Below are 23,499 nucleotides of genomic sequence, written 5' to 3'. Positions count from 1 at the left end.
GCATTTTGATAGTTCTAGCATACGAGGTGTTACAACCATCTCATGGAACCTCATATGTTCTTCCGAATAAGCTTGAAAACTTAACTCGACTTTTAGAAATATAACCTAACCTTGAAGATGTTCATAACAAGTTTAAGGTGATTTACTTAGTTCCTATACTTGGTTCTTAGATAATTTATAAAAGAAGTATTTCAAAAATCAAGTGTTCTAATAGTTTAAATTTAAGTTATATTTGAGAGTGTTGAAAATAGTAAGTTACTTTAAAGATTTTTCATAATAAACTTCAGTGGGGAAAGAGGGCTGGTTAAAAATAATAAGGGTCTCCCATAATATTTTTAACACACACCATCGAAGGAAGAATAAGAATTCATACATGTGGACTTATAATCAACGAAACCAATAAAATGACATGTAGATGTCGAATACCCTATGTATCCGAACAAGTGGAATATCAAAATACTAGAATTATGTAAATAATTCAGCTGAGATCCCAAAGTCTTTCATAGAAGGTCTTTTTAGCAAGAGAATAGCAAAATATCACATTTGGCATTTTAGGAATTTCCCAGGAGTCGTGCTAAAATGAGGGACGAAGCTTAGCCTTAACATACCTTTCCAATGAACGCTCGAATGCCCGCATTTCTTCACGAAAGTTGTTCCTTACGCCTAAGCTTCGCAAACACTATATATACACAATTTGTACACACCTATAAACAGTTCATAATTGAGCTTAAATCGACAGATTTTCCATATGGCCCCAACTTGACGAAACGTTCGTAAAACTTCGTAAAAACAATCATAAAAGAGTTCTGGTATGATTACCTTAGCAAACCAAGTGTAAACCTTGAAGAAACAACAATAACTACCAATTTATATCTTCAAAAACTAGCACCTAACGCAACTAATAGAAGGGGAAAATGATTGCCAAGATAACGTTTCTAGGCACGGGGGCAACCTTTAATGGTAGAAATCGCTATAAACTAACCTTCATCATGCAATAACTTCATTAGAACCTTCACTTCAGCTTTCTTTTTTGGTTAGGAAGTGAAAATAAATGTTTTATGGGTTAAAACATCGAGTAACCCGACATACCATATATTTTATCCGACTCGGTTCGCAACCTGGATTCTGCATATATATATATATATATACTGATTTAGTATCAGTTAAGCAAAATTATTAGCCTTAAGGATACCAATACAATATATGATAATGATTTAGTATCAGTTAAACGAAAATCAGCATTAATGAATGGGGATATTGAATTTTTTATTTTTTTTGAAAGAATGGGTATTTCTTGAATTATGTTGGATTAGGATATGAACATGAAATTATTTTGAGTTTTATAGTGCATTCATATAGTTTTTTCTAAAATATAAGTCACCCAAAAAAAAAAATACATTGAGGATGCAAAATGCAAATTAATCTAAATAAGCACTAAAAGGCCAAATTTATTAATTTATTTATTGTGATTTGATGAATAGCAATCAAAAGGTGAGGGCGGGAGAGAAGTAAGAGAGATTGGCATCGAAAAATGGCAGGAAATGAGGAAGAGAGAGTCCAAATTCGGGATTCTCTTAAAGCTCAGAGTTGCTTCAATAATTATCCAAAATGGAAAGAAAAGGTAAAAATTTAGTTGTACAAATTTTGTCTCATTGATGAATTAAATGTTTGATTAAAGTGGAGTTTGTAGCTCAGAGAAAATTGTTACACAAGAGTCAGAGAAGATCGAAGCCGCCTTTTTTGGAAATTAAGGTTCGCCAACAACCAACCACATAAGGTGATTTCTCTTTCATATTATTATAACTACTACTAGGTCCTAATGATACTATGACATGATATAATTGCATTATACAACACTTGTGTATTGTCTCGAAAGACCTTTTGTACAATCTCTTTGGATCTATGCATATTTCGCAACTAAAATTAAAAATAGGATACAATAAAAGCAATAGATCCTTATTGGTGATAGATATCAACTAGTTAAGATGAAGGCTTATTCATGATACTTTTTGGTTTCCCACCCGGTGTCCGGAGCCCATATTGGAGCTTCGACTAAATCTGGATCGTGCTTTGCAGGGCCCATTCGGAGGTGGCGCTCCCAACATGATTTTCTCCATACCCAGGGCTCGAACTTGAGACCTCTGATTAAGGGTGATACACTCCCACCAGTGCACCACAACCCATGTTGGTACTTATTCATGATACTATGCATATAGTAGGGCCCAATGTTACCACTTACCAGGAGTAATTTAAGTTTCTTTAGAGATTTGTATCTCACTTGGAAATGTAGAGAACCTCTAATGTTAGGAAACCTAAAAGTAAAGAATATTTTATTCTAATTTTTTTTAAAAGATATTGGAATGAGACGATTCCAGATAGAGTGAAATAAATAGTCAGGATTCATATGCTAAACCACTTAGCTTGAGATTGAGAAAAAGATGGCTTTTCCCGGATAAAATGAAAATTGGATTCATGTAACAGGAGAAAGATTTCCCATTCCTTAGCCGGAAAGATATGTGGCCATGAAAGAGGGATTAAGTGGAACAAAATTGACTGGGTGGTAGAGTCATGGGGAATAGCTGTTGTTGTGTAGCGCTTGCATATGTGTACCTATGGAATATCTCATGCAATTGCTCAACATTTTTTTTGTTATATCATCCCTCTTTTTCCCCTATGCTATTTGCTAGCTCCTATCTTCTTGATCAAGGCCTCTTGTAAAGTATTTACTATTTACTATCAAACAATTGAGTGAAGAGGAGAAAGACCCAGCTAAGTGGAATGTGATGGCTGATCCATGTGTAACAAAATGTGTTTTGTTTCAATAAAGCTTTGCGTACAAAGTGGTTATATTGGTTTGACCCGTTGAATGACCACATATATGAAAACTGTTGCAACCTTGTTGTTAATGTTTGTCCCTACGTTGTTGTCTTGGAAAAATAATTGGAACAACACTTGATTTTGTTGTATGTCACTCAACAACAAATAATTTGTAAGTTCTCTCGAGGTGATTTTCCTTCATACTGATATAGGCTTGGAGGACAACTATCTTTGAGGGTACTTTTGTCTATCATACTATACGTCTAGTTTGTGTAAGCTCATTGTGGTAAACTAAAAACTTTCTCTTCTCTAGTATGTCTCTTGGTGTCTAGGGGTATCAGAAGACTTTAGCTGAGACATATATTTTTCCAGTGACATGACTCTTCACGAGTTCATTGCATCTGAAATTTATTTTATCCTTACAATTTATGCTCCTTTTTATGTATATCCAATGGAACCCTATGACTGGACTCCTATTTGTCACATGTTTGTCATTATTAATCAGCTTTTCCCTTAAAAATAAAAGTTCCCTTTGAAAATCTGTACTCTTTCAAAAGCTTGGTGTTTTGTCGGTTCTGAATGTGGTAATCAGTTTGCCTTCCAAGTCCCAACTTATCCCACTTTGTGTCTCCAAGAAAAGGTAATTAGTTTGTTCCTTGAACTTATATTAGACTATGTTGTCGCAGGATCTCGTCAAGTCATCTCTAGAGGACATAGTTTCTGATGAAATACAGAAATTTAAGCACTCATATCAGAGTGAGACTTTTGATAATTATAAATTCTCCCTCTCACTGGATGATGCTATATGGCAATATGATGGCCTTCATGAAGCTTATCAAGGTGATTGTGATGAAATGCTGCTCGAAATGCAGAGGATTTTCTATGAAGATCTCAGGATGGAAGAAACAAAAGGTGAACGTCTTTTCCATATCATCTGGAATTTGGTGCTCCACCTTGTTGATGGATTTTAGAGACCGTAGTTTTCTGAATAGACATAGCCTACTGTATATGAACTCAGGAAAAAAGAATTATTTATTAAGGAGCTCAAAAACACTCATTTGTCCAAAGTTAGAAGGTGACAGAAAGTCTTGAATGATAATTTGCCAAACAGAACTAGTTATTCTTTTTTAGTTTTATCTTTTCTCGTGAAGGAGGAGGGGGATTATTTTAGGAATTACATTTCAATTAACCTTCCTTCTGAGTTAAATTGTTATGGCTTCTCGCAGAGTAAGTTTCAAATGAAACTTGGGAGGATGAATAAGATGAGTATTTGTCTCGTGCAGTATATGAGCACATGAACCTCAATGAGAAGGTATGTGGTCCACAATAAAAGCCAAAAGAAAAAAGCAACCTTTTAAATTATCAGTTCAGATTAGTCAAAAAGTTAACGATGTGCATCTTTGATGTTAATTTTTTTGTTAGAAAACCCTTTTAAGTTCCTATTTCACTAAGCAAGGAATTGAAATTCTTTTCTTGTTTGTTTCATGAGAATGTGAGTCATAGCATGGCATTGGTAGTCTAAATTTTCTATCAACTTCTAATTTGACTCTTTTTATACCACTGTATACTTCCCCAATAAAAAATAAAATTTCAATGACATTATATCTAATGTGATCCTACCTCGATAACAGAATGTTTGGTCGTATAATGACACTAGAGCAAATGAGATGGCTAATTGATTATGCTGTAGTGAATATATTAGGCAGGATTAGTTGGAAGATGGCTAATGGAAGGAAAGTTGGTACTGTTTCGTGTATTTACATTTGTACGTGAATCTTTTGTTGATGATACATATTCACTGATTCATTCAAGTTTCGCCTTTTGGCATTGTTATATGTTTCAGTTGCACATTCATACATTCAATACAAATTCACACGGTCTGTCAGTTGATAATAGGTGATTTTTTTGAATATCTTGATGTTTCCAATAGGCTAGCAAGGAGGTTTGGTGTCCCATCTGCAAGCAAGCAAAGTTGAAAGAGGACTGTCATCATATCTATTGCTCTCTTTGTGGACTCCGGCTCAACAGAGATGATGAGGTTAGTGTTTTTGAATTCCCATGTCTTGCATATTTTTCAGAGTTTCTAAACTTTTTTGTTATTTTTCTAGTGATTAGAGACTTTTCTGAAGGTTTTTAATTTAACACCACTTGCTGCCTGATTTGAGTAAATTACACGCCTTTGTATTTTTTACTTTCTTAGATTTGAGTTGAAAAATATTTTCCCACCACACAACTTTGCATTTTTTTATTTGTAATCTATTATTGTGAAGTGTTGTATGATTTTTTGGATATTGGTGCAGCATTGAGAACTAGTAAGATAACATTTGAGTTTTATGTGTGTATTTGTCTGCACTCTGCGTTACTGGTTTAGTTGGTAATTTCTGGAACATATTATAAATATGATTAACAGAGTCGATTTTTCCAGGTCAATCTAGAGGTGTTACGAAATAGGTTGGATGAAGCTCATTCAGACCATCTTGATCAAGGATGCAGGTTAAAATCGAAATTCTGCGTTGAAACTAGATTTGATCTGACTGCTCTGTACATAACCTGCCAGGGGTGCAACATGTTTGAGATTGTAATGTAGCCATTTTGGTGTGCTTCCCTTGATTGTAATGGTTTTATAGTTTCATGTGGATACGCGAGTTATTATAGGTGATATGTTTGCTGAAGTTGATCAACCAAGTGGTGGGAAACACTATTTATCTTGGTTTTGTGGTTAATCCAACTGATTTTATACACTCACTTTGCATACCTATGTTGCTCTTCTCTTATCACGGTACTTCCATTTTCTAAACTCTAGCAAATAAAGGAACAATCTATTCTAGGCACTTATTAACCTGACGAATAACTATGATTTTCTTCTTCAGCCTTCATTATATGCTATTCAACTACTTTTCCATCACGCCACAATCAAGCAAGGTTTTGATGAAATTTAAACTCAAGTTTAAGGAAAATTACAACCACTAAACTTCAAGGTGGATTTTGCCAGACTATTCTATTTCATTCATCCTCCATTTCGTCTACTCCGGGAACCCAACCTTGGAACTCACTTGCTATTTTTGTTTATCAAATGCAAATATATGTATATATACGGTGACATCTCTCTATAAGGTCACTTGTTATAATAATGTGCTTTTTCACTTCTCTATAATAATATTCTACCTTTATGACATTCATTATAATTGCATGACTCAAATATTTTGCAAGAAATATATTGTAACCCTCTATTATTTTGTTAAAATGGTTGACAAATACATTCCCTTTTATTGAAAGTTTAGACAAATTTTTTTTATCAATTCAAACATTAGGTCACTAAGAGATTATAATTTATAAAATAGCCTACAATTATAAAATCCTTACACCAACCTTGATATATTTACATTTTTAATTAATTTTAAATGTTTATAAAACAACCAGGTGCACTAAATCTCCCACCATGCACAGGATCTTGGGAAGAGCCTAACCACTAGGGCCTGTTGTAGGCAATCTTACTTTGTATATAGATCCCTATTATTTCAATTCTTTGTGGTATCATACAATTAATCATCAATTTATTTGTAATGTGTCGAGTCTCTTCGTTTTAATTAAAAAATAAGTGTTAGTCTCTTCAATTTTTATGAGATTTTAAATTTAAAAAGTATTTTGTTTGCATTTATAACATAAAGTAGCAAAAAATAATTTTGTATATTTTTGTTGATAAAATATGAGATCTAAATGTCAATTGTCACTAAAGATATATAACAGCTCAATATAGCAATTAGAAGCCATGAAATCTTGAGACAAAACACTTCCACTATAGAAAGGTTTGACTGCATATACAAAAGACAGTATATGAACTTGGAAACAAAACATACAAGCTTTGATTTGAGCATCATATTTAGCACCCGCAAAAATACCATCTTGACAACACTGGATCTTATAAAATCTATAAATCAAGTAATATCTTTTTTCCTCACGTAAAACAAATTTTTCACATAAATGAAGGGAAATTACATAGGATTTTACATCTTGTAGGATACTCTGCTTTTACAATGCCTCCTTCCATGTTGGATATGGCTAACAACAGACATCTCTTCCAGCACAAATAACTGCAGCATAACAGGAAAGGAACCAAAAAAGAATATCGAAGACAAATGATCACATGCAAAGGGTGACCAAATGCACTACAGAAGCACAACATGAATGGAAATAATACTACTCTACACCAACACGTTACGCACAAGCCACAAGTCTCTGGCATTGACATAAATTTACAAAACACAGTGAAAATTCACTTCATCATCACTGATAGATTTCTATGACCATCTATAGAAATCAATCAAACGCCTCGTGCTGGGGAATGCCAGATATCAGAGGCATAGCAAAGGCGAGCTTGCTTTAGGAAAATTTACCCACCTCTGAAAAACCCAAAAGGGAGCTAAAATTCAGTCTCTAGAAGAGTTCCTCAGAATTGAATTTGTTCCACGCTTCCTGAAAAATATATAACTTGAGAATGAGCTAAAGAGAATTTTGCAGTCAGAAATAACATAGGCAGAAAAAAGATATTATAATGATAATTTTTGCAAAGGTAAAGACAACAACTCAAGATATGCAATTCAGGTAAGAGGATGCACAAACCCTGGCCACTTAAAAATCAACAGAATGGAGAAAGAAGTGAGTAGTCAAAACATATGGATAGCTACAACCCCCCAAAATATGGACTCTCAATAGGTTCACCCAGCCTACACCGACAATAGAACAATTGACTCCTCATTCCTTAGAAAGGAGTAGCTCTCTACCCTCTGCTTAACAATAATGTTAATCATGACAGTTGCTGGGAACCTAATACATGTCTTATCCAAGGAAAACACAAAAGAGAACAATTATGACAGATTTAAAATGCATTGATCACAGTTCAGTACCTTAAGTAGGTCAAAAACCTTCTCGGCAATATATTTTTGTTGAAGGTTGGCACCTTTCTGCTGCACCTTATCAGGATGAATACAAAGGGTTGCTTTTCTATATACTTTTTTGACAGAGGCACCCACAATCAAATCGGTCAAGGACACAGGCTGCCAGCCACATTCAGGCCAAAGCACCTAATGAAAAATAAAATAAGAGAAATTCACATCATAAGGAAAAATAAAAGTTGAAGTGACTTTGAGCAACATTACATTATTATTAGGAAGAGCAGAAAGTTCAGATATTTGAGGAAGCATAAGATAGTCAGCAAGTAGATCATAACCGTATCAAAACTAGATCAAAAAAATTATGATTTCCATGAGATTTGAAATTGTAGTCTCTTTTGCTTGTGAATTTCCATTTTAGAAAGTAGAAGATCCATTTTCCTTTTTTACCCATGGTGTTTAAAGTGGGAGGACAGAGGGTACACCTATCTCCAAGAAAACATAGGAAGACTTTGATTAGCAACCAAACAGAAAATAGACACAGTGAGCTGTTTGTGAGTTTTAACTTTGGCTCCTAGAATTTCTCTTTTAGAAGAAACACCAGTATTCCTTCAGGTGGCAGAGGGTTTATTGGGAAGGGATTATTCTGAATAGAATATTCACAAATTATGTTTGGAAAACGAACGCACATATTGCAAAGTCGATAGAAGTGCACGCAGATTTCCCTCTTTTCCAGCAGCCCATCGCTTGATCTCAAAATCTAATGTTTCGGAAATTCTCTGCAACAATTAGTAAACCAATACGATTAAGGAATAAACAGAAAAAGTCAAAGAAGCAAAGGATGATGATACAAATATAACTTAAAAAGGACAGAAGAAAAAGCAAGCTCATCTATCTATAGCAACGCGAGTTCAACCATGAAACCAGCAAAACTTGGCTCATGTCTGTTCACTAAAAATGTCACATGTTCAAAGGCAAGGAATCACAGAGCAATATAAGTTTCCTCGCACTAAATATTGTTGTACCCAATATATAAGTATGGCTACTTAGGTTTCGTATACTAACACAACCAATGAACTACAATTCACTCCAAATTAGTTGAGTTAGCTATATGAATTATTTGTGTTGATTCTTGCCCTATTTGTCTTTTTCATCCCAAGCTAAAAATATTATAAGGCAATACATGAGTGTGCTTCATGCAGCAACAAAATACTCCAGATAGTCAGTTGCGGATTATAATGCCTGCATTACTAGGATTTTCAGCAATTGGTTCAACATTTGGTTATGAATAGTAGCTTAGCTGTTTAGTCACCTTACATGTACGTATTATTCTATAGAGGCTTTGAAGCTGGTGTCTTACACATGACATTAGCAAGGTAAACTACTTTGATTCTCAACTCGCGGGAAAACAGAACAAGAAAGGTTGTACGTACCAGAGGCCAAGGAAATAGACCCATCAAAAAGCAAAAAAGATGTGTAACCTTAGAACAAGTTCTCAGGAATTCTCTATAAGTAAAAATCACCCCGTATCTCAGACTTATCTTTACACGAATGTCCAGTCTTTAACCAGAGGAAAAGGACTCTTAACAGACACCATACTCCTATTGTAAGCATAGAAACTATCCAAATGTTGGTATCACCTACACAAATTATTTGCTTCCATTACATCTGCTCTTAGCTAGTCTTCATTGGTTAGAGAGATTACAAGTCTATACAAACAACTACTCACCATGTGATTTTAGGTGTACCGCATCATCATATTTATCTTTCCATATTCAATCATTATATTGTCACATTGAACATGACAAATCATTTCTTGCAAACTTCTTTCTTTTATCCTTTGTGTGCTACCTGCACCATCTATCAAATGCTTTTTTAATCTTGTCCAATGTTATATCCATATAGACGTTTGATTTCCACTACATTCATTTTGTGGACAGTGTTGTTAAAGGCTCGTTTAAACCCTCAAAGCTTAGTTTGCTTCGCCTGAGCAGTTTGGTATATGTCAAGGTGCTAAGGCATGTTCACCTTTATCAGTTTATTGATGGGTTCTGTCTTTAAGGGAACTATACAACATATATATAGCTTAATTATAGTGTTTCTATCCTCGTCGAAACAATTATTACTTGTTTTTACAATTACATTTTCTTGCATTACATTTCTATTTTCATTTTTCTTTATTGCGATTTTTTCCTCTCAAGTCCATGCTTCAATTTGGCTTTGCGCTTAAAGCTCAAACAAGCTTTGGCCTTTCTTCGCACTCTACAACTTTGACTACTATGTTTGTGGGTATGTTGAGCATTAAAGGCCCAATGTTTTTTTTTTTGATAACCGAGAAATCATAACTTGATAATTGTAGCAAGAATATGAAGATGTATGATTGAGATCTCATTAAAAGGAAATGAGCTGTTAGACGTAGTAACCAATCGAGCTGTTTTACAACTAGAAATTAATGAAGGATATACTTGGTAAATATGTATTTCTGGTAGGAATACTTGTATTTGGAAAAATAACTTTTTGCTTCTACTTTTTTCAAGAAACAAGATTTTTTAGCTTCTTGCCTTCTTCCCAACCGTAGAGAAACTGTTTTTGCTTCTACTTAAAAGCAGTTTTACTTATTGGTCGAACACCTCAAATTTCCAAAAAAAAGTGTTTTTGGCGCCTCCAAATCACTTGGCCAAAAAGGCTCTATGTCACGATGTAGTCAGGCTCGCTTGAGAAGTGTTTAAACCTTGAAATTGGGTGCAAGATATACTAACCGCTTTGCCTCACTTTGGCAGCATTTGAGTTGGACCAGATCTAGAACTGTTCTCAACAGTTTGTGTAGCCATAAATCCTATTGTATTCATTGAGATCTGTTGACTTTGTATACCATTCCGTAGTAATTATACGATCATATCATAGATCCATTGGGGTCTTGAAATTATATAAATATGATAAGAATGTAGGCACCAAAGGCAGTAAGGCCCTTGCCTCATTGTTCATTGGCTCTATCCTGAAGAGAGCAGCACTAAACAATAAATCTTTCATCTAGTGATAACTTCTTCAATTACATTATTCATATAATTGATGTTTCAGCTTTTAGCAATTATTCTCCAACTACACATATTTCATTTGTGCCTTTCTTTGTTAAAGCACGTATTTTATTTGTGCTTTGGGCATAAAGTCCCATCCTCAGTGCATCTTACACTTTTTTGCCTTTGATAACACTGCTATGAGAGGCAGAGCGAGTATATTGGCTGCAACTGAATTCCAAAATTATAGATTTTGCAAATTATTTATCAAAACAAAACTTACATGTCTTTCTTCCTGATCCCTCTGCACTTGAAGGTCGCGCTGATTCTTCTCAGCCAAAGCTTTAGCCTGAGCACATACATAACAACTATGAAGAAATACATAGAACCTATTGTGCAAACAGCCAAATACTAATATACTACATGCTAAAAGCTGTAATCAGAAAATTGTACTGAATATTCAATGACAAGAAGGAAAGATATCATTTGTCAGGACGCATACTGCACGCTCCTGAGTACGTTGATGGCGTTCTAGTCTTGCTCTTCTTCTTTCTTCAGTTTCCCCTTCAACATCTTGGAATTCCCCAGATGATGCAGAAGCTGGTGAAGTTCAACAGTACATAGTAAAGCCGCGAGAAACAGCTTAAAACCAAATCAGATACATAATGTTAAGTCATGAAGACACAAAAGAAAGTACCTCCAAAAATAGAAGAAAGATCATCCACGAAACTAGTCGTGGAAGATGCTTTCCTCATGTTGGAGGAGGCTACACCAGCTGTTGATTTTGGCCCTTCAGATCCTGCCTTATTCTGAAACTGTGAATCAAATATGTTGTCCTAAAATGGAACGAACAAAGTAAAAAGTCAGCAAGAATGAGCGACAAATATATATCAGTGCTTATAAAAAACAATTAACAAAATAATGACAGTACTGTTGCAAGAACAATAGGCTATATCTTAATGGTGTTCGCTACTCACAGGAGTACTTGTTCTCGTCTTTGGTGCACTACTGGCTCTACCCATACTAAAAAAGGATTCAAGATCATTATCATTCCTTTGTTGGTTCATCCTTGCAGAAGCAGCTGCCCTTTCTCGAGCTTCTGCAGCTGCCCTTTCTACTGCTGCTCGTTCTGCTCGCCTTCGTGCCTCAGACTCGGCCTTCACAGCAGAAGCTTTTTCACATGCTTCTTTTTCCCTTGCTTCTGCAGCTGCCTTTTCAGCTCTTTCTTTAGCTTCTGCTGCAGCTCTTTCCCGAGCTTCTGCTTGTGCTCTCTGAACTGCAGCCTTTTCAGCCCGTCCTCGAGCTTCAGCTGCAGCCTTCTCCACAGCAGCTCTTTCTGCTTTTAGACGGGTTTCAGCAGCAGCTCTGTCACGTGCCCCAGCTGCTGCTCTTTCACGTGCTTCCCTAGTAGCCCTTTCAACCGCTTGCCGAGCCCTTTCTTTTTCAAGCTCCCTGGCTCTCTCCCTTTCTCTCTCAAGCTTCTTTTGTGCTCTTTCTTCTTCTTCCTTCTCCCACTGTCGCCTCTCATTTTCTAGTCTCTCCTGGTTTTCTCGAAACTCTCTTTCCTGCACTTCATTTTTTGCTTGTTCATCCCTTTCCAGATGTACAGCTTCCTTACTCTTAGCAGACTTTGCATATTCTCTTTCTCGGACCTCCTTAGCATGTCTAAATTTGGCCTCAGCTCTATCCATAACCTCCTTCATTGCAGCTGCTGATGCAGCAGCAACAGAGTTTCCATTCATCTCTTCTCCAGAAAGAGCATCAGCATTTTCATCAATACTACTCTTAGTCCAACCCCTGGCAAAATCCTCAAGTTCATCCAACTGTGAGACTGGAGGGCTTTTAACTGCAGGACGAACCGGCTTAGGACTCTGAGAATACTGGTAGTGATTAGGGGAAGAGGAGTAACCCTCACCCTTCCTTGCATTTGAAGAGGAAAAACTTGCCTCTGACTTTGAACTGCGCCGTGGTATTGGAGGCGGTGGTCGTGATGGAGGTGGAGCACTTGTAGGTTGTGTAAAAAGAGGAATCTCTGATACAGTAAGCCATATATCTTCAGAAGCCTGTACTTGATCCTCTGATCTTGGGGATGTATCCACTTGGAAGTTTGTTTCGTGAAGATCATTATCTGCATATGGAGGAGGAGCAGTTTCACCCAAAGATCTTAGAGGATCTTCTGAAGGCATGTTAAAATGGGGAGACTCTTGAAAACTATCCCCAGGCACTTTTTTCTGTGAGTGACTTTCAGAATATCTAAATGGCGGTGTCTCAATATTTTCTCTTGAGGTAGAGTTATGTGCATCGCTCCTTCCTGCTCCAGCCTTTGATGGGCTTCTGTCCTTCCCTCCTGTCTTCTTCTCATGGGAAAGTGGACGAACAGGCTTATCAAACCCACTAAGTGGATCTAGATCATCAAACACCCCTCCACTAACTGATGAAGCACCAGTTTTCGCCATTCCAGATTTACCAAGCTTACCAATCTCTTCCAGTGGATCTGAAAACTCCCCGGGAGGAGAATTTGCTGGCACCGAGGTCGACTCTAGCACGACAAAAGGATCATCCAGCATACTAGAGCTTTTATTTGAATCTCCAGCTGGTTTGGAGGGATAAGTTGAATCGGTAAATGACCTGTGGTAAAAGCACGCTTTTTATCATAACCGAATCAAAATGTAATACAACAGAGTTAAAGCAATATAATTCCTGCATTAGGAGTACGTAGGATTTAATCTAATCAGTAACTCTAATTAGCAAATGATATGCAAATATTAAATTTTCTCCACATGCCAGATACAGTTTATTTATTGCGGTCCAGTTTGGTAACCTCCCTGCTCAATCTTGTTTTCATCTTACACATACCACTTACAGTGAACAATTGAATCATCAGTTTCCAGCCAACTCTGGTAACATGAAAGAGAAGCATGAACAATGAAAATTTAATTAATTAAATGAAGAAATGTCTTTTGAACAAGACATCCAAACTACTAAATGAATTCAGTTGAACCACTAATCGCCCCAGCTGACAGGACTTCAACACCTCCACCACAGAAATTGCATTTTTGCACTTATCTGTTGGAGGTGACTAGAGCTGGCAATTTCAGCCCATTAATCCACATTTAGTGAAGTGGATCACTTATATTTCAGTTGGGTAAATATGGGCTTCCATCTATTTTTAACACATACAAATATGGACAAAGTATCCATATTTTACTAGAAAACCAACTCAAAAATTTCATTCTAATGTGCATATGTTGTTTGCATATACAAAATGCTACAATAACCTTACATTATGAAACGAATTTCCATACTTCTCCTTGCAAATTTTCACAATTCCCCTCAGAGGAAAAGATCTATTTGCACTTTTCCATTTCTGATTTTCTTTTGAACTTTTTATAACAAAAAAAAAAGAATATTTTTGTTATCCCCTATCTCTTCCCTTCTCTAGTTGCCAAACGAAGCAAACTCTAAATAAAGACAGAATGAAGTCACTTCAACTTATAACATTTTTGGTCTCTCAATTATTGATAAATACTGATGTTAATCCCTATGATATCTGGCGAAACATATTAAAAACTTTCTTGAAGGATTTAAAAAGTTTTAAAGAGTTCATATGTTATTTTTATTTTGAAACTGAAGAGTTCATATGTTATTTTCACTTTTATAAGATCCTTAAAACTTTATTCCTTATTGATAAAATCCAAAGAAATAATTTCCAATCCAAACACATAAAATTAAATGGGAAACAAAACACCATAAATTTAACAAAGAGCAATTTTATTGTGCTTTCTAACATACAAACTTGAATTGATCATAGCTGCATAAATACAAATTTCAAGATCTTCAGCTAATTACAAAACTTCAAGAACTTCTACTATTACAAAACTTCAAGAGCATGTATTAATCCACTAAAGAGGGAAAAAGAAACAAAAAAGTAATGTATTTAGTTCCAACATAATCCATTTTACCAGATTTGCAACGAAACTAATAAAGCTTCAAAATTAACAACGTGAAAACTGCAAAAGAAAAAGAAAAAAAAAGAACTGGTGCAATTAGTTATTTAGTTCTATCAGAGTAACAACATAATACTCAAAAATATGAAACATTATTAAAACAAAGAAAGATTTTTCGCTTTAGGAGATTAAAGTGAGTTAGGACCAATCTTTTACCCATATTCATATGGGTGGATTGTAATCCAATACATTTTAGCTCGAATCATTTTCAATCCACCCAAATCTGATAAAATCCGCTCATTTTGTCACAACAAGAGGTGACAATGTTTCACCCAACCAACATTTGGAAAATCAGGAGCATACCCCGATAAATGGAAATTACTCCATATATTAGCAAAAAAGTTTACGAAGGTTTCAATTTTCAAAGACTATATTAATGTGTGAGAGATTCCAAAATTCCATGCCAACCAATTCTTTATATAAAATGCGACAAGGTTACCATGTTAGCCCTCTAAAGCAGTATTTACACCCTTAAAGTGGTATGCATGTCCACCAGAGAAAGCAGATGACCTAATTATGTTCTCCATCTTGAGCAGTACACAATTTTTTTCTCTTTTGTATGAATGTAGAGAAGAAAAAGTATTCGGACTTCAACTCCAAAACCCTCTCCATACCCTCCAAAACAAAGGGGCAATAAGTAGATAAGATACAGAACCATTTTCGAACTGCCAATCATAATAAGTAAGCAGTATACACACAATCATCATTACATAATCAATACTCTCTAATACATGTTTATCTATGCAAATCCTTAGCTACGTCACTTGAATTAGGAAAAAACTTAAATACAGAGAAGCAAACTATTACCAGAAACAATTCCTCAAATAGAAATATGTTTTAATCCAGAATGAACACATTGCTAATTTCATCTAATAGCTCTAGTAATTCAGCAATACATTTAATAACTCTGAGGAGTGTACTAAGTTCTACACATTAATGGGTCCATATAGCTTTCTAATTCTATGATATCTAGCAATAAATTCAAATAATCAAATTTTGAACCACTGATCTCCAGCCAAGTAAGATTTTCATAAGAAGTGATTGCAAATGTTTTTCTCGCAACTGAATGAAATTCTGTTTTTGTTAATGACCAGGCCAGCCGCCATGCTGATCCACTCAAATACAAAACTTAGGTACAACAGCAAAGATCACATTTGTTATTAATTTCTAATTACACCAACTATACAATCTGATAGGGAAGGAGCACCGAAAGAAGATATGCCAAAATACCTGCAACTGGTGCCAGTTCCAAAGCCAGCTAGTAAATCATCGAACTCAGTGGAACCAGCACTACTCTTTGGTTGTGCCACCTTCTCATTCCTCCCGAAATTCCCCAAGAGATCATCAAAATGAGTGTTTTGCTGGGGCGGGGAAGTCATTGTAGCAAAAACATCGTCCTCAAATCTCAGTGTAGATGAAGAAGATAGGGATTTGCTCTTTACTCCTGGTAAGCCGTCGAATATATCGTCGTCGTAGACTGGCTTGTCATAGACAGGGAAGGAGGAGGTCTTGATGTTGTCATCATTGTTGTTATTGGTCTTGCCGGAGATGAAAATAGAATCGTAATTGAAATCGGCAGAGTTATTGGTATTGGTGTATTTAGGAGGGCCACCGAAGACATCGTTGAATAACATAGCATCAGGATCAGAAGAAGAGGTTGATCGGACGTCGGATCTCATTGGTGCGGATTTTCCTGCGTGCCGAAAACCCAAGTCTCGAGCTAACACATCGAGGTCATCCATTGGTAAATATAGATCTGATTCTGACCCAATACTGCCCTTCAAAACAGGCCAATTGCCGCCGGATGGATCTGACTTGGTTAGGGTTCTGTCTTTCTTGCTTCTTCTTGCTATGGCTCTTCCTCTTCCTCCACCTCCGGCCCTGTGCTTCCCTTTTTCCCCTCTCTCCTCTCTTTCATTTCTTTCTTTCTTTCTTTTATTTCACTCATGGAAACACCCTTCATCTTTCCTAAAATTTATATTCTCTCCCAAATAGACTATTTTTTACCAAATCTTTTACTAATAACTACTACTTTTTACTTTTCCGTCTATTCTGTTCTATCTATATTTATTGACATAAACATTACTAAGAAGTTAGTTGATTATTTCAATTTTCACTTTATGTCACTATGAGGATGTCACGACTCAATTTAGGGACCATGACCGGTGCTTAGGAGCTAGTCCAATCAAGCCTCATTGATATCGAAAATCGAAGAGTTTCTCCTATTTTTAGGTCTATCTACTCTTTCCCTATCTCAGAATTCAACAACACAACTAACCAACATCGCCAAAACAATACACATTTTTTGACAATAATCTATTTGTGATGTACTAATTCTAAATCCATCATCAAATATGAAAAGAAGTTTAATACTAGTCACACAACTATAATAATGAAATAACATCGCCAAAACAATACACATTTTTTGACAATAATCTATTTGTGATGTACTAATTCTAAAGCCATCATCAAATATGAAAAGAAGTCTAATACTAGTCACACAACTATAATAATGAAATAATACTAATGACTCTAATAAAGGAAATTACTAATGGAGAGACACTAAGAGTTTCAAAAAAGAGAGATTAGCAATTCAATAAACTTCTTGTCATGTGGAGCAATGTGGGACCCACCAGAAATAGACAATTCACACGCTCTAATTAATGAAATCCTCACCAACGTAATATGTGTTCTCTAAAAAATATTTAGCAGGGGTGAGACACAAGCTTAGTGAGTAAATCACAACTGTTTTTAATAGGGACAAGTCAGAAACATGTTAATCATAACCATAAAATATCATGAAATAAATGCCCTTATTTTGAACAATAATCAACCTTGTTTGTTTCATGTAAGCGAAAATCAATTTAACAATTTAGTAATAAACTTAGTATCACACCCCGAGCCTACACTCTAGACGAGATCGGCACTCGAGAATCATTTATGGTCCCCAAGCGAACCATTGGCCTGACTAACTACTTAGTAGGGAGATTTACTCAAGCAATGATAGGCTCAAAACAAAATTGAATCAATTAAACTCAAATACTAATCTCATAAAATTTGGAAAATACTCAATAATAATATTATAGTTTATAAAACAACTCAAAGAGAGTAAATACTGATAGATACCTCGACTTTGTTTATCTATGAAACATCTACTATTAAAGAAGGATGTCGGGACAAGATCCATGACATTCCTCCGGAATGTAAGGAGGCTTACCAAAAGCTATCTAGAGTGTAGAGTGATCTCAATAAAGTGTTTGTTGATGATCATTAACACTTGTATTTGCATCATAAAAAGATGTAGGGGTCGAATGACATCAATACATTGAATGTACGAGTATGTATTATAGCCTAAGTGAAACAACCGAAAGAAAGGACTACAATAGATAAATACATACTCAAGTTGAACTTGAGTGGCCAACACTTGAGTCAAATTATGAATAACCGACCTTATCTCAACATTAGACATAGCCCCTTCTTCAATAGGGACTTGAGGGTTTTGAGGAGCTTGAAGGGGAACCACCTCATTCACATTCTCCTCACCGGCCCTTCTTGCGTTGTTCCTTCTTGTATTCATTGCATATAAGCACAAGAGAAGGATTAGAAGAAAAGGACTAAATAGAGTTAAGACTCTTAGGCACGACTATGGAATAACAAAAGAGTGAAAGTTCCTAAGCATCTTGTAGCCTCTCATTCATAAGTGTGGCGCGCTTCATATCCATGAACAAGACTCTACTCGACGTGGTATCTTGTGACATGAATCCTACATTATTCTCAACTTTATGCTCTAATACCATGTTTGTAACGACCCGAGAGCACCCTCTAGTCATTACCGACGTATTCGACCTCGAAGAGGTCTTATACAAGCCCTTAACATTCATCATAACATGTATCATAGAATAAAATCACAGAAAATATAAAACTTTTACTTTGGAAGTTCAACTTCACTTCATATATGAAAAAATAGAATCTAACTTCGTCACAATGCACCATCTAGACATAGAAGTATCGAAAATGGGACTTAGCCCTTACATCAATAAGAAGTCTTGAAAATAGGAAGTAAAACAATGTATTTCAACATAAGCAAAGAACTAAACATAGAAGCTAGATCATAGGGTCTTGTCCTCAGACTTGAGGACTCACCAACTTGGGGAAACAAATCCAAGTGTCTTGAGAAGTAAACTTGAATCCTCAATGGCCCAAACCTAAATGTTTGGGAAAAGGGAGAAAATATGGGTTAGTACAACACACGTACTAAGTATGGCTTCTAGGCATAAAAACCATTGAAACATGCATAAAAGGACATTTTATTCAAAACATGCTTTTTGCCAAGTAAATCCAATATGCACATAATTAAGTATCATAGTCCAAACCAACATAATATCATCCGAACATGTAGACAACCCAAGCAATATTAGTGCAATGTAAAGAATAGAACCCCATAACCCTATTCTAAGCCAAGTATCACATTAAGCAACCTACTTCATGCATACATTCATAAGATCATATTTCATCATAACTTACCATATTCATAATGATCATACATAACATAGCTTTAACATACATAAGTCATAATCATCAAAATAATAAGAGAACACTACTACAACCATCTCATAGGATCCCACAAGTGCAATGTGCAAGAGAAGTTCCATACCCTCCCTTACACTATGTAGAAACCCTTAAGAAAGCCCTAGTAAGAGTTCACACCTTTCATACCTTCATTTACTTTTACATTAGGGAAATATTGCAATAACCGACATAGACCATGAGAGCTACATGGAATCCGATGTTCTACTCCCAAACCAAAAAGAGAGGGTTAACACTTGCCTAAGGTGTAACCATTTGTACATAGCTATCTAGGTGGATCCACTAAGCTAGAGTCCTATGTGGGCACATAGTTAAGGGTCAAGGAGATTGCTTCTAGAAACCCTAACTTACTAAACGTGGGGGTTTCCATCTCATGAGACAACACATATCGTAGGTAATCCGGACTTGCTAAACGTGAGGAAACCCATGTGGGGAGTCGGACTTACTAAACGTGAGACCCCTATCTCATTTACATGCCCTTTTGGTGCTAAGCATCAAATTCCCTTTTGTAATCGTCTTTAGTCATCACATAAGTTCACATTAGCCTTTACTAGACTCTTATGTAGACATCTTACCATAATAGCTCATATGTGTTCATAAGTGAGTAATAATCCTTTCACTTTAGAAAACACTTAGCAAGTGAGTAAACCTTTCATACTTGAGTTCAAAGAAGAACTAACCTTCATACCTTCTTGCCCTTCGTGGGACATCCATACTTCAATTACCAAGCAATTCATAACCAATACATAATACAAGGTAATCCATGAAGTAATAACATAATCAACATCAATATAATCAATTGACATTTTCCCTTCATAGCCTTCAAGGCTTCATTCAAAGACTCAACCCTAATTTCATAGAAATTATACATAACATAGGGTAGAATCATCATACAAACATGAATTACCTAACATCACATTCAATTCATAGCCTTCAATCAAATATCCAACACAAACTAGGGTTAGAATTAGGAAAATAAGGCGAAACATGGGTCTCATGGGGAATTCTTCAAGAAACCACCAATATAACATAAATTCATCCATAATTGTTCATATAACATCAATCAAAGTTAGTTTATAACATCAATTTCACTTTAGAAAGAAGACCCACGTTTTTGGATTGAAACCTAGAAATTGGAGATTTTAAAATTCATCTTGAAGGGGCCTCTTCGGGAAAGGAATCCCAAGAGTGATAAGCAACCATACCTTATAGATGAATTAACCACGAAAATCCGAGTTGAAACCTTGGAGAGTTGGTCTTCTTCTTGAAGCTCCAATCTTCTTCAATAGAGTTCTTGAGAAGAGAGAGAGTAGAGAGAAGGAGGAACTTTAGGTTTAGATCTTTGGGGTTTTGTGTTTGAGTGATAAAAAGTGAGGTAAATCGACTTAAAAATAATTATATACACGTCCCCTAAAGTACCCTAAATACCCCTCACTTAAATGGACTCTTTAATGAAGTAAAAATAGATTTCTGAATTTCTGCATTTTCGTCGCGGAACAAGTCTGCAACGCGGGGCTGTTCTCTGAAGATATTTGGAATTAAATTTCGAGACAGTAGAGTCTGCGACATGACCGCGTCGTGAACTGGATTTTTTCTCCTTGGGGGAGCAAGTCTGCGACGCGCACTTTTTCCCTCCCTGTGCAATTTGCAAGCTGCCTTGGCAGCTTGCTTGGCTAAGGTTGGGGTCCTCCTCAGGTCCCCTTAGGGTGGCCGTGGGGCGTCGTATTCGAATGTTTTGACCCTAGGAACATATATTTACCTATTTTAAACCTTTTCACCAGATTATACCATCATACGACACTCCCAAACCTGCCCAAAACCTAAGGACACACTAGAACACATTCTTCTCTTGTTTCCGGACGTCGTGGTTGTTTCTTGACGTTTAGACTTTTACTCTTCCAAACCAAGTCAATTGCATTTGTTTAGGTTTATAAACATCATTTTGACTATTTTTAAGTCATTATTTATAAGGTGAGGCTCTAAATTAAGTCATAGAATTTCCGGGGTGTTACAATATCCCCCCTTAAGGAACATTCGTCTCCGAATGTCACTTGGACTTCTTTCTAGGGAGACAATGACTCAAACTAGCAGCACAACAATTAGTCACATCAACAACATCAAATCATCATATCATATAGGGATTTAATCCACAATATCACTATGCTCAAAACTCTTTACTTCACATAAGTATAAGAGGAACTACCTTCTCCATATTCAATGAGCATAAACATATATATTAAGCAATCAACAGGACATTTCTTTAACAAGACAACATCAAGCATGCTTATTACAACTCTCATGAAGACAACATCACACAACATCAATGGGTGCAACATCAACCATGAGAAACAAAATTCATGAAAACTCAAAATACAACTTAAGCATGAATTTTCACAAAAATATGCACATACAAGGAAATCATGTCATAATCATCAACACACATGATTTTTTTCAATTTATACCAAATTAAGAGAGACTACTAACCTCAACTATGGCTAGGAGTAGGAGGAAAAAGATAAGGGTAGCGGGACTTCATGTTGGCCTCGGCCTTCCATGTTGCACCCTCAACTAGGTGGTTTCTCCATAGGACTTTTACGGAGGCAGCCTCTTTATTCCCCAACTTCTTAACTTGACGATCTAGGATTTCGACCGGAACCTCTTCATAAGAAAGGTTCTCATTCACCCCTAAACCTTCTAGAGGGAGAATGGACACCGGGTCACCTATACACTTCTTTAACATAGAAATATGGAACACCGGGTGAACCGGGGCCAATTCGATGGGTAATTTCAACTCATATGCGACCTTTTCGACACGCTTCAAGATCTTATAAGGCCCAACATACCAGGGGCTAAGTTTCCCCTTCTTACCATGTAACGACCTGAGAGCACCCCCTAGTCGTAACACGGCGTACTCGACCTCTCAGAGGTCTTATACAAGCCCTTAGCATATCATGAACATTAAAGCATATGAAAATAGCGAAAAATTTAAAACTTTTCTTTACAATCAAAGTCTTCATAAAAGAAGAGAGAGTCTATGACACTACGTCTCAAACGATCTATAACATTTAGAATAACAACTCTTTCATAACAACTTAGAGATACGACCCTTAAATAATAATTACTAGGGACACGACCCTTACACAAGTCTAAAAACATAAAACATAAAGACTTAATGACATAAGTGTACGAGGTAGGTTCATCCAAGAAACTATGAGGACTCCCCAAGTCTTCATTCCCAAGCTCCTTTGAAACCTAACTTCCATGCATAAGACATCACATCACCAAACCCTACACTTTGTAAAAATGTAGAAGAAATATGGGTTAGTACAACACACGTACTAAGTATGGAAGCCATGCATAAAAACTATTAAAACATGCTTAAAAGGGGACATTTAGTTGAAACCATGCTTTATGCACATTTCGAAGATTGAAAGAGTTGGAGAATCACCAGTCACAAGCAATACACATATAGTTCATCAAAGCACAAAGGATAATAACATCATCATAAACATAGTCTCTAAACATAATCTCAATACAATATTACTCATTACAAGACATACTACTCATGCATATTCAATCATTAAGACCATTACATCATAATATAATAACAACATAAGTAACCCTAGGTTCTACTTGTGCAATGCATAGGTAGGGTCCATAGTCCAACCTACACTAAGTATTATCTTTGGATCACCATACTCATACTTATCATACATTAGTCTTATCCATTGGTCATATACATAGTAAGGTGACATTCACAAACATTAGTTAATATCATACATCTTAGTCATAATTCAAATAGTCCATACCATAGGTAAACCATCTTCATAATGATCATACATAACATAGCTTCAACATACATAAGTCATAATCATCATAATCATAAGAGAAACACTACTACAACCATCCCTTAGGATCCCACAAGTGCAATGTGCAAGAGAAGTCCCATACCCTCCCTTACACTATGTAGAAACCCATAAGAAAGTCCAGTAAGAGTTCACACCTTTCATACCTTCATTTACTTTTACATTAGGGAAATATTGCAATAACCGACATAGACCATGAGAGCTACATGGAATCCGGTGTTCTACTCCCACACCGAAAAGAGAGGGTTAACACTTGCCTAAGGTGTAACCATTCGTACATAGCTATCTAGGTGGATCCACTAAGCTAGAGTCTTATGTG

The 23,499-nt window shown here is 36.0% G+C and overlaps 2 protein-coding genes across 2 annotated transcripts; one reads left to right on the top strand and one right to left on the bottom strand.

Moving 5' to 3' along the window:
* Positions 1-1,466: 1,466 nt before the first annotated feature.
* Positions 1,467-5,411, top strand: LOC125810014 (uncharacterized). Its single transcript, XM_049489532.1, is given in 6 exon segments — positions 1,467-1,621; positions 1,691-1,777; positions 3,504-3,729; positions 4,044-4,129; positions 4,748-4,855; positions 5,243-5,411. Coding segments are annotated over 6 exon segments (759 nt in total). The 5' UTR covers positions 1,467-1,531; the 3' UTR covers positions 5,405-5,411.
* A 1,246-nt stretch (positions 5,412-6,657) lies between these two features.
* Positions 6,658-16,675, bottom strand: LOC125810008 (auxilin-related protein 2). Its single transcript, XM_049489524.1, has 8 exons — positions 15,958-16,675; positions 11,698-13,348; positions 11,418-11,556; positions 11,223-11,320; positions 11,004-11,069; positions 8,396-8,485; positions 7,722-7,898; positions 6,658-7,290 (listed from the first exon to the last, which is right to left on the bottom strand). The coding sequence occupies exons 1-8, from the start codon at positions 16,467-16,469 to the stop codon at positions 7,252-7,254; spliced, it is 2,772 nt and encodes a 923-aa protein (XP_049345481.1). The 5' UTR covers positions 16,470-16,675; the 3' UTR covers positions 6,658-7,251.
* Between the last annotated feature and the right edge of the window lie 6,824 nt (positions 16,676-23,499).

The sequence above is a fragment of the Solanum verrucosum genome, unplaced genomic scaffold (assembly GCF_900185275.1).
Source record: "Solanum verrucosum unplaced genomic scaffold, falcon-dt-bn FXZP01000241.1, whole genome shotgun sequence".
In the NCBI taxonomy this organism is placed as follows: Eukaryota; Viridiplantae; Streptophyta; class Magnoliopsida; order Solanales; family Solanaceae; genus Solanum; species Solanum verrucosum.
This window is presented reverse-complemented; position numbering and strand designations above follow the sequence as displayed.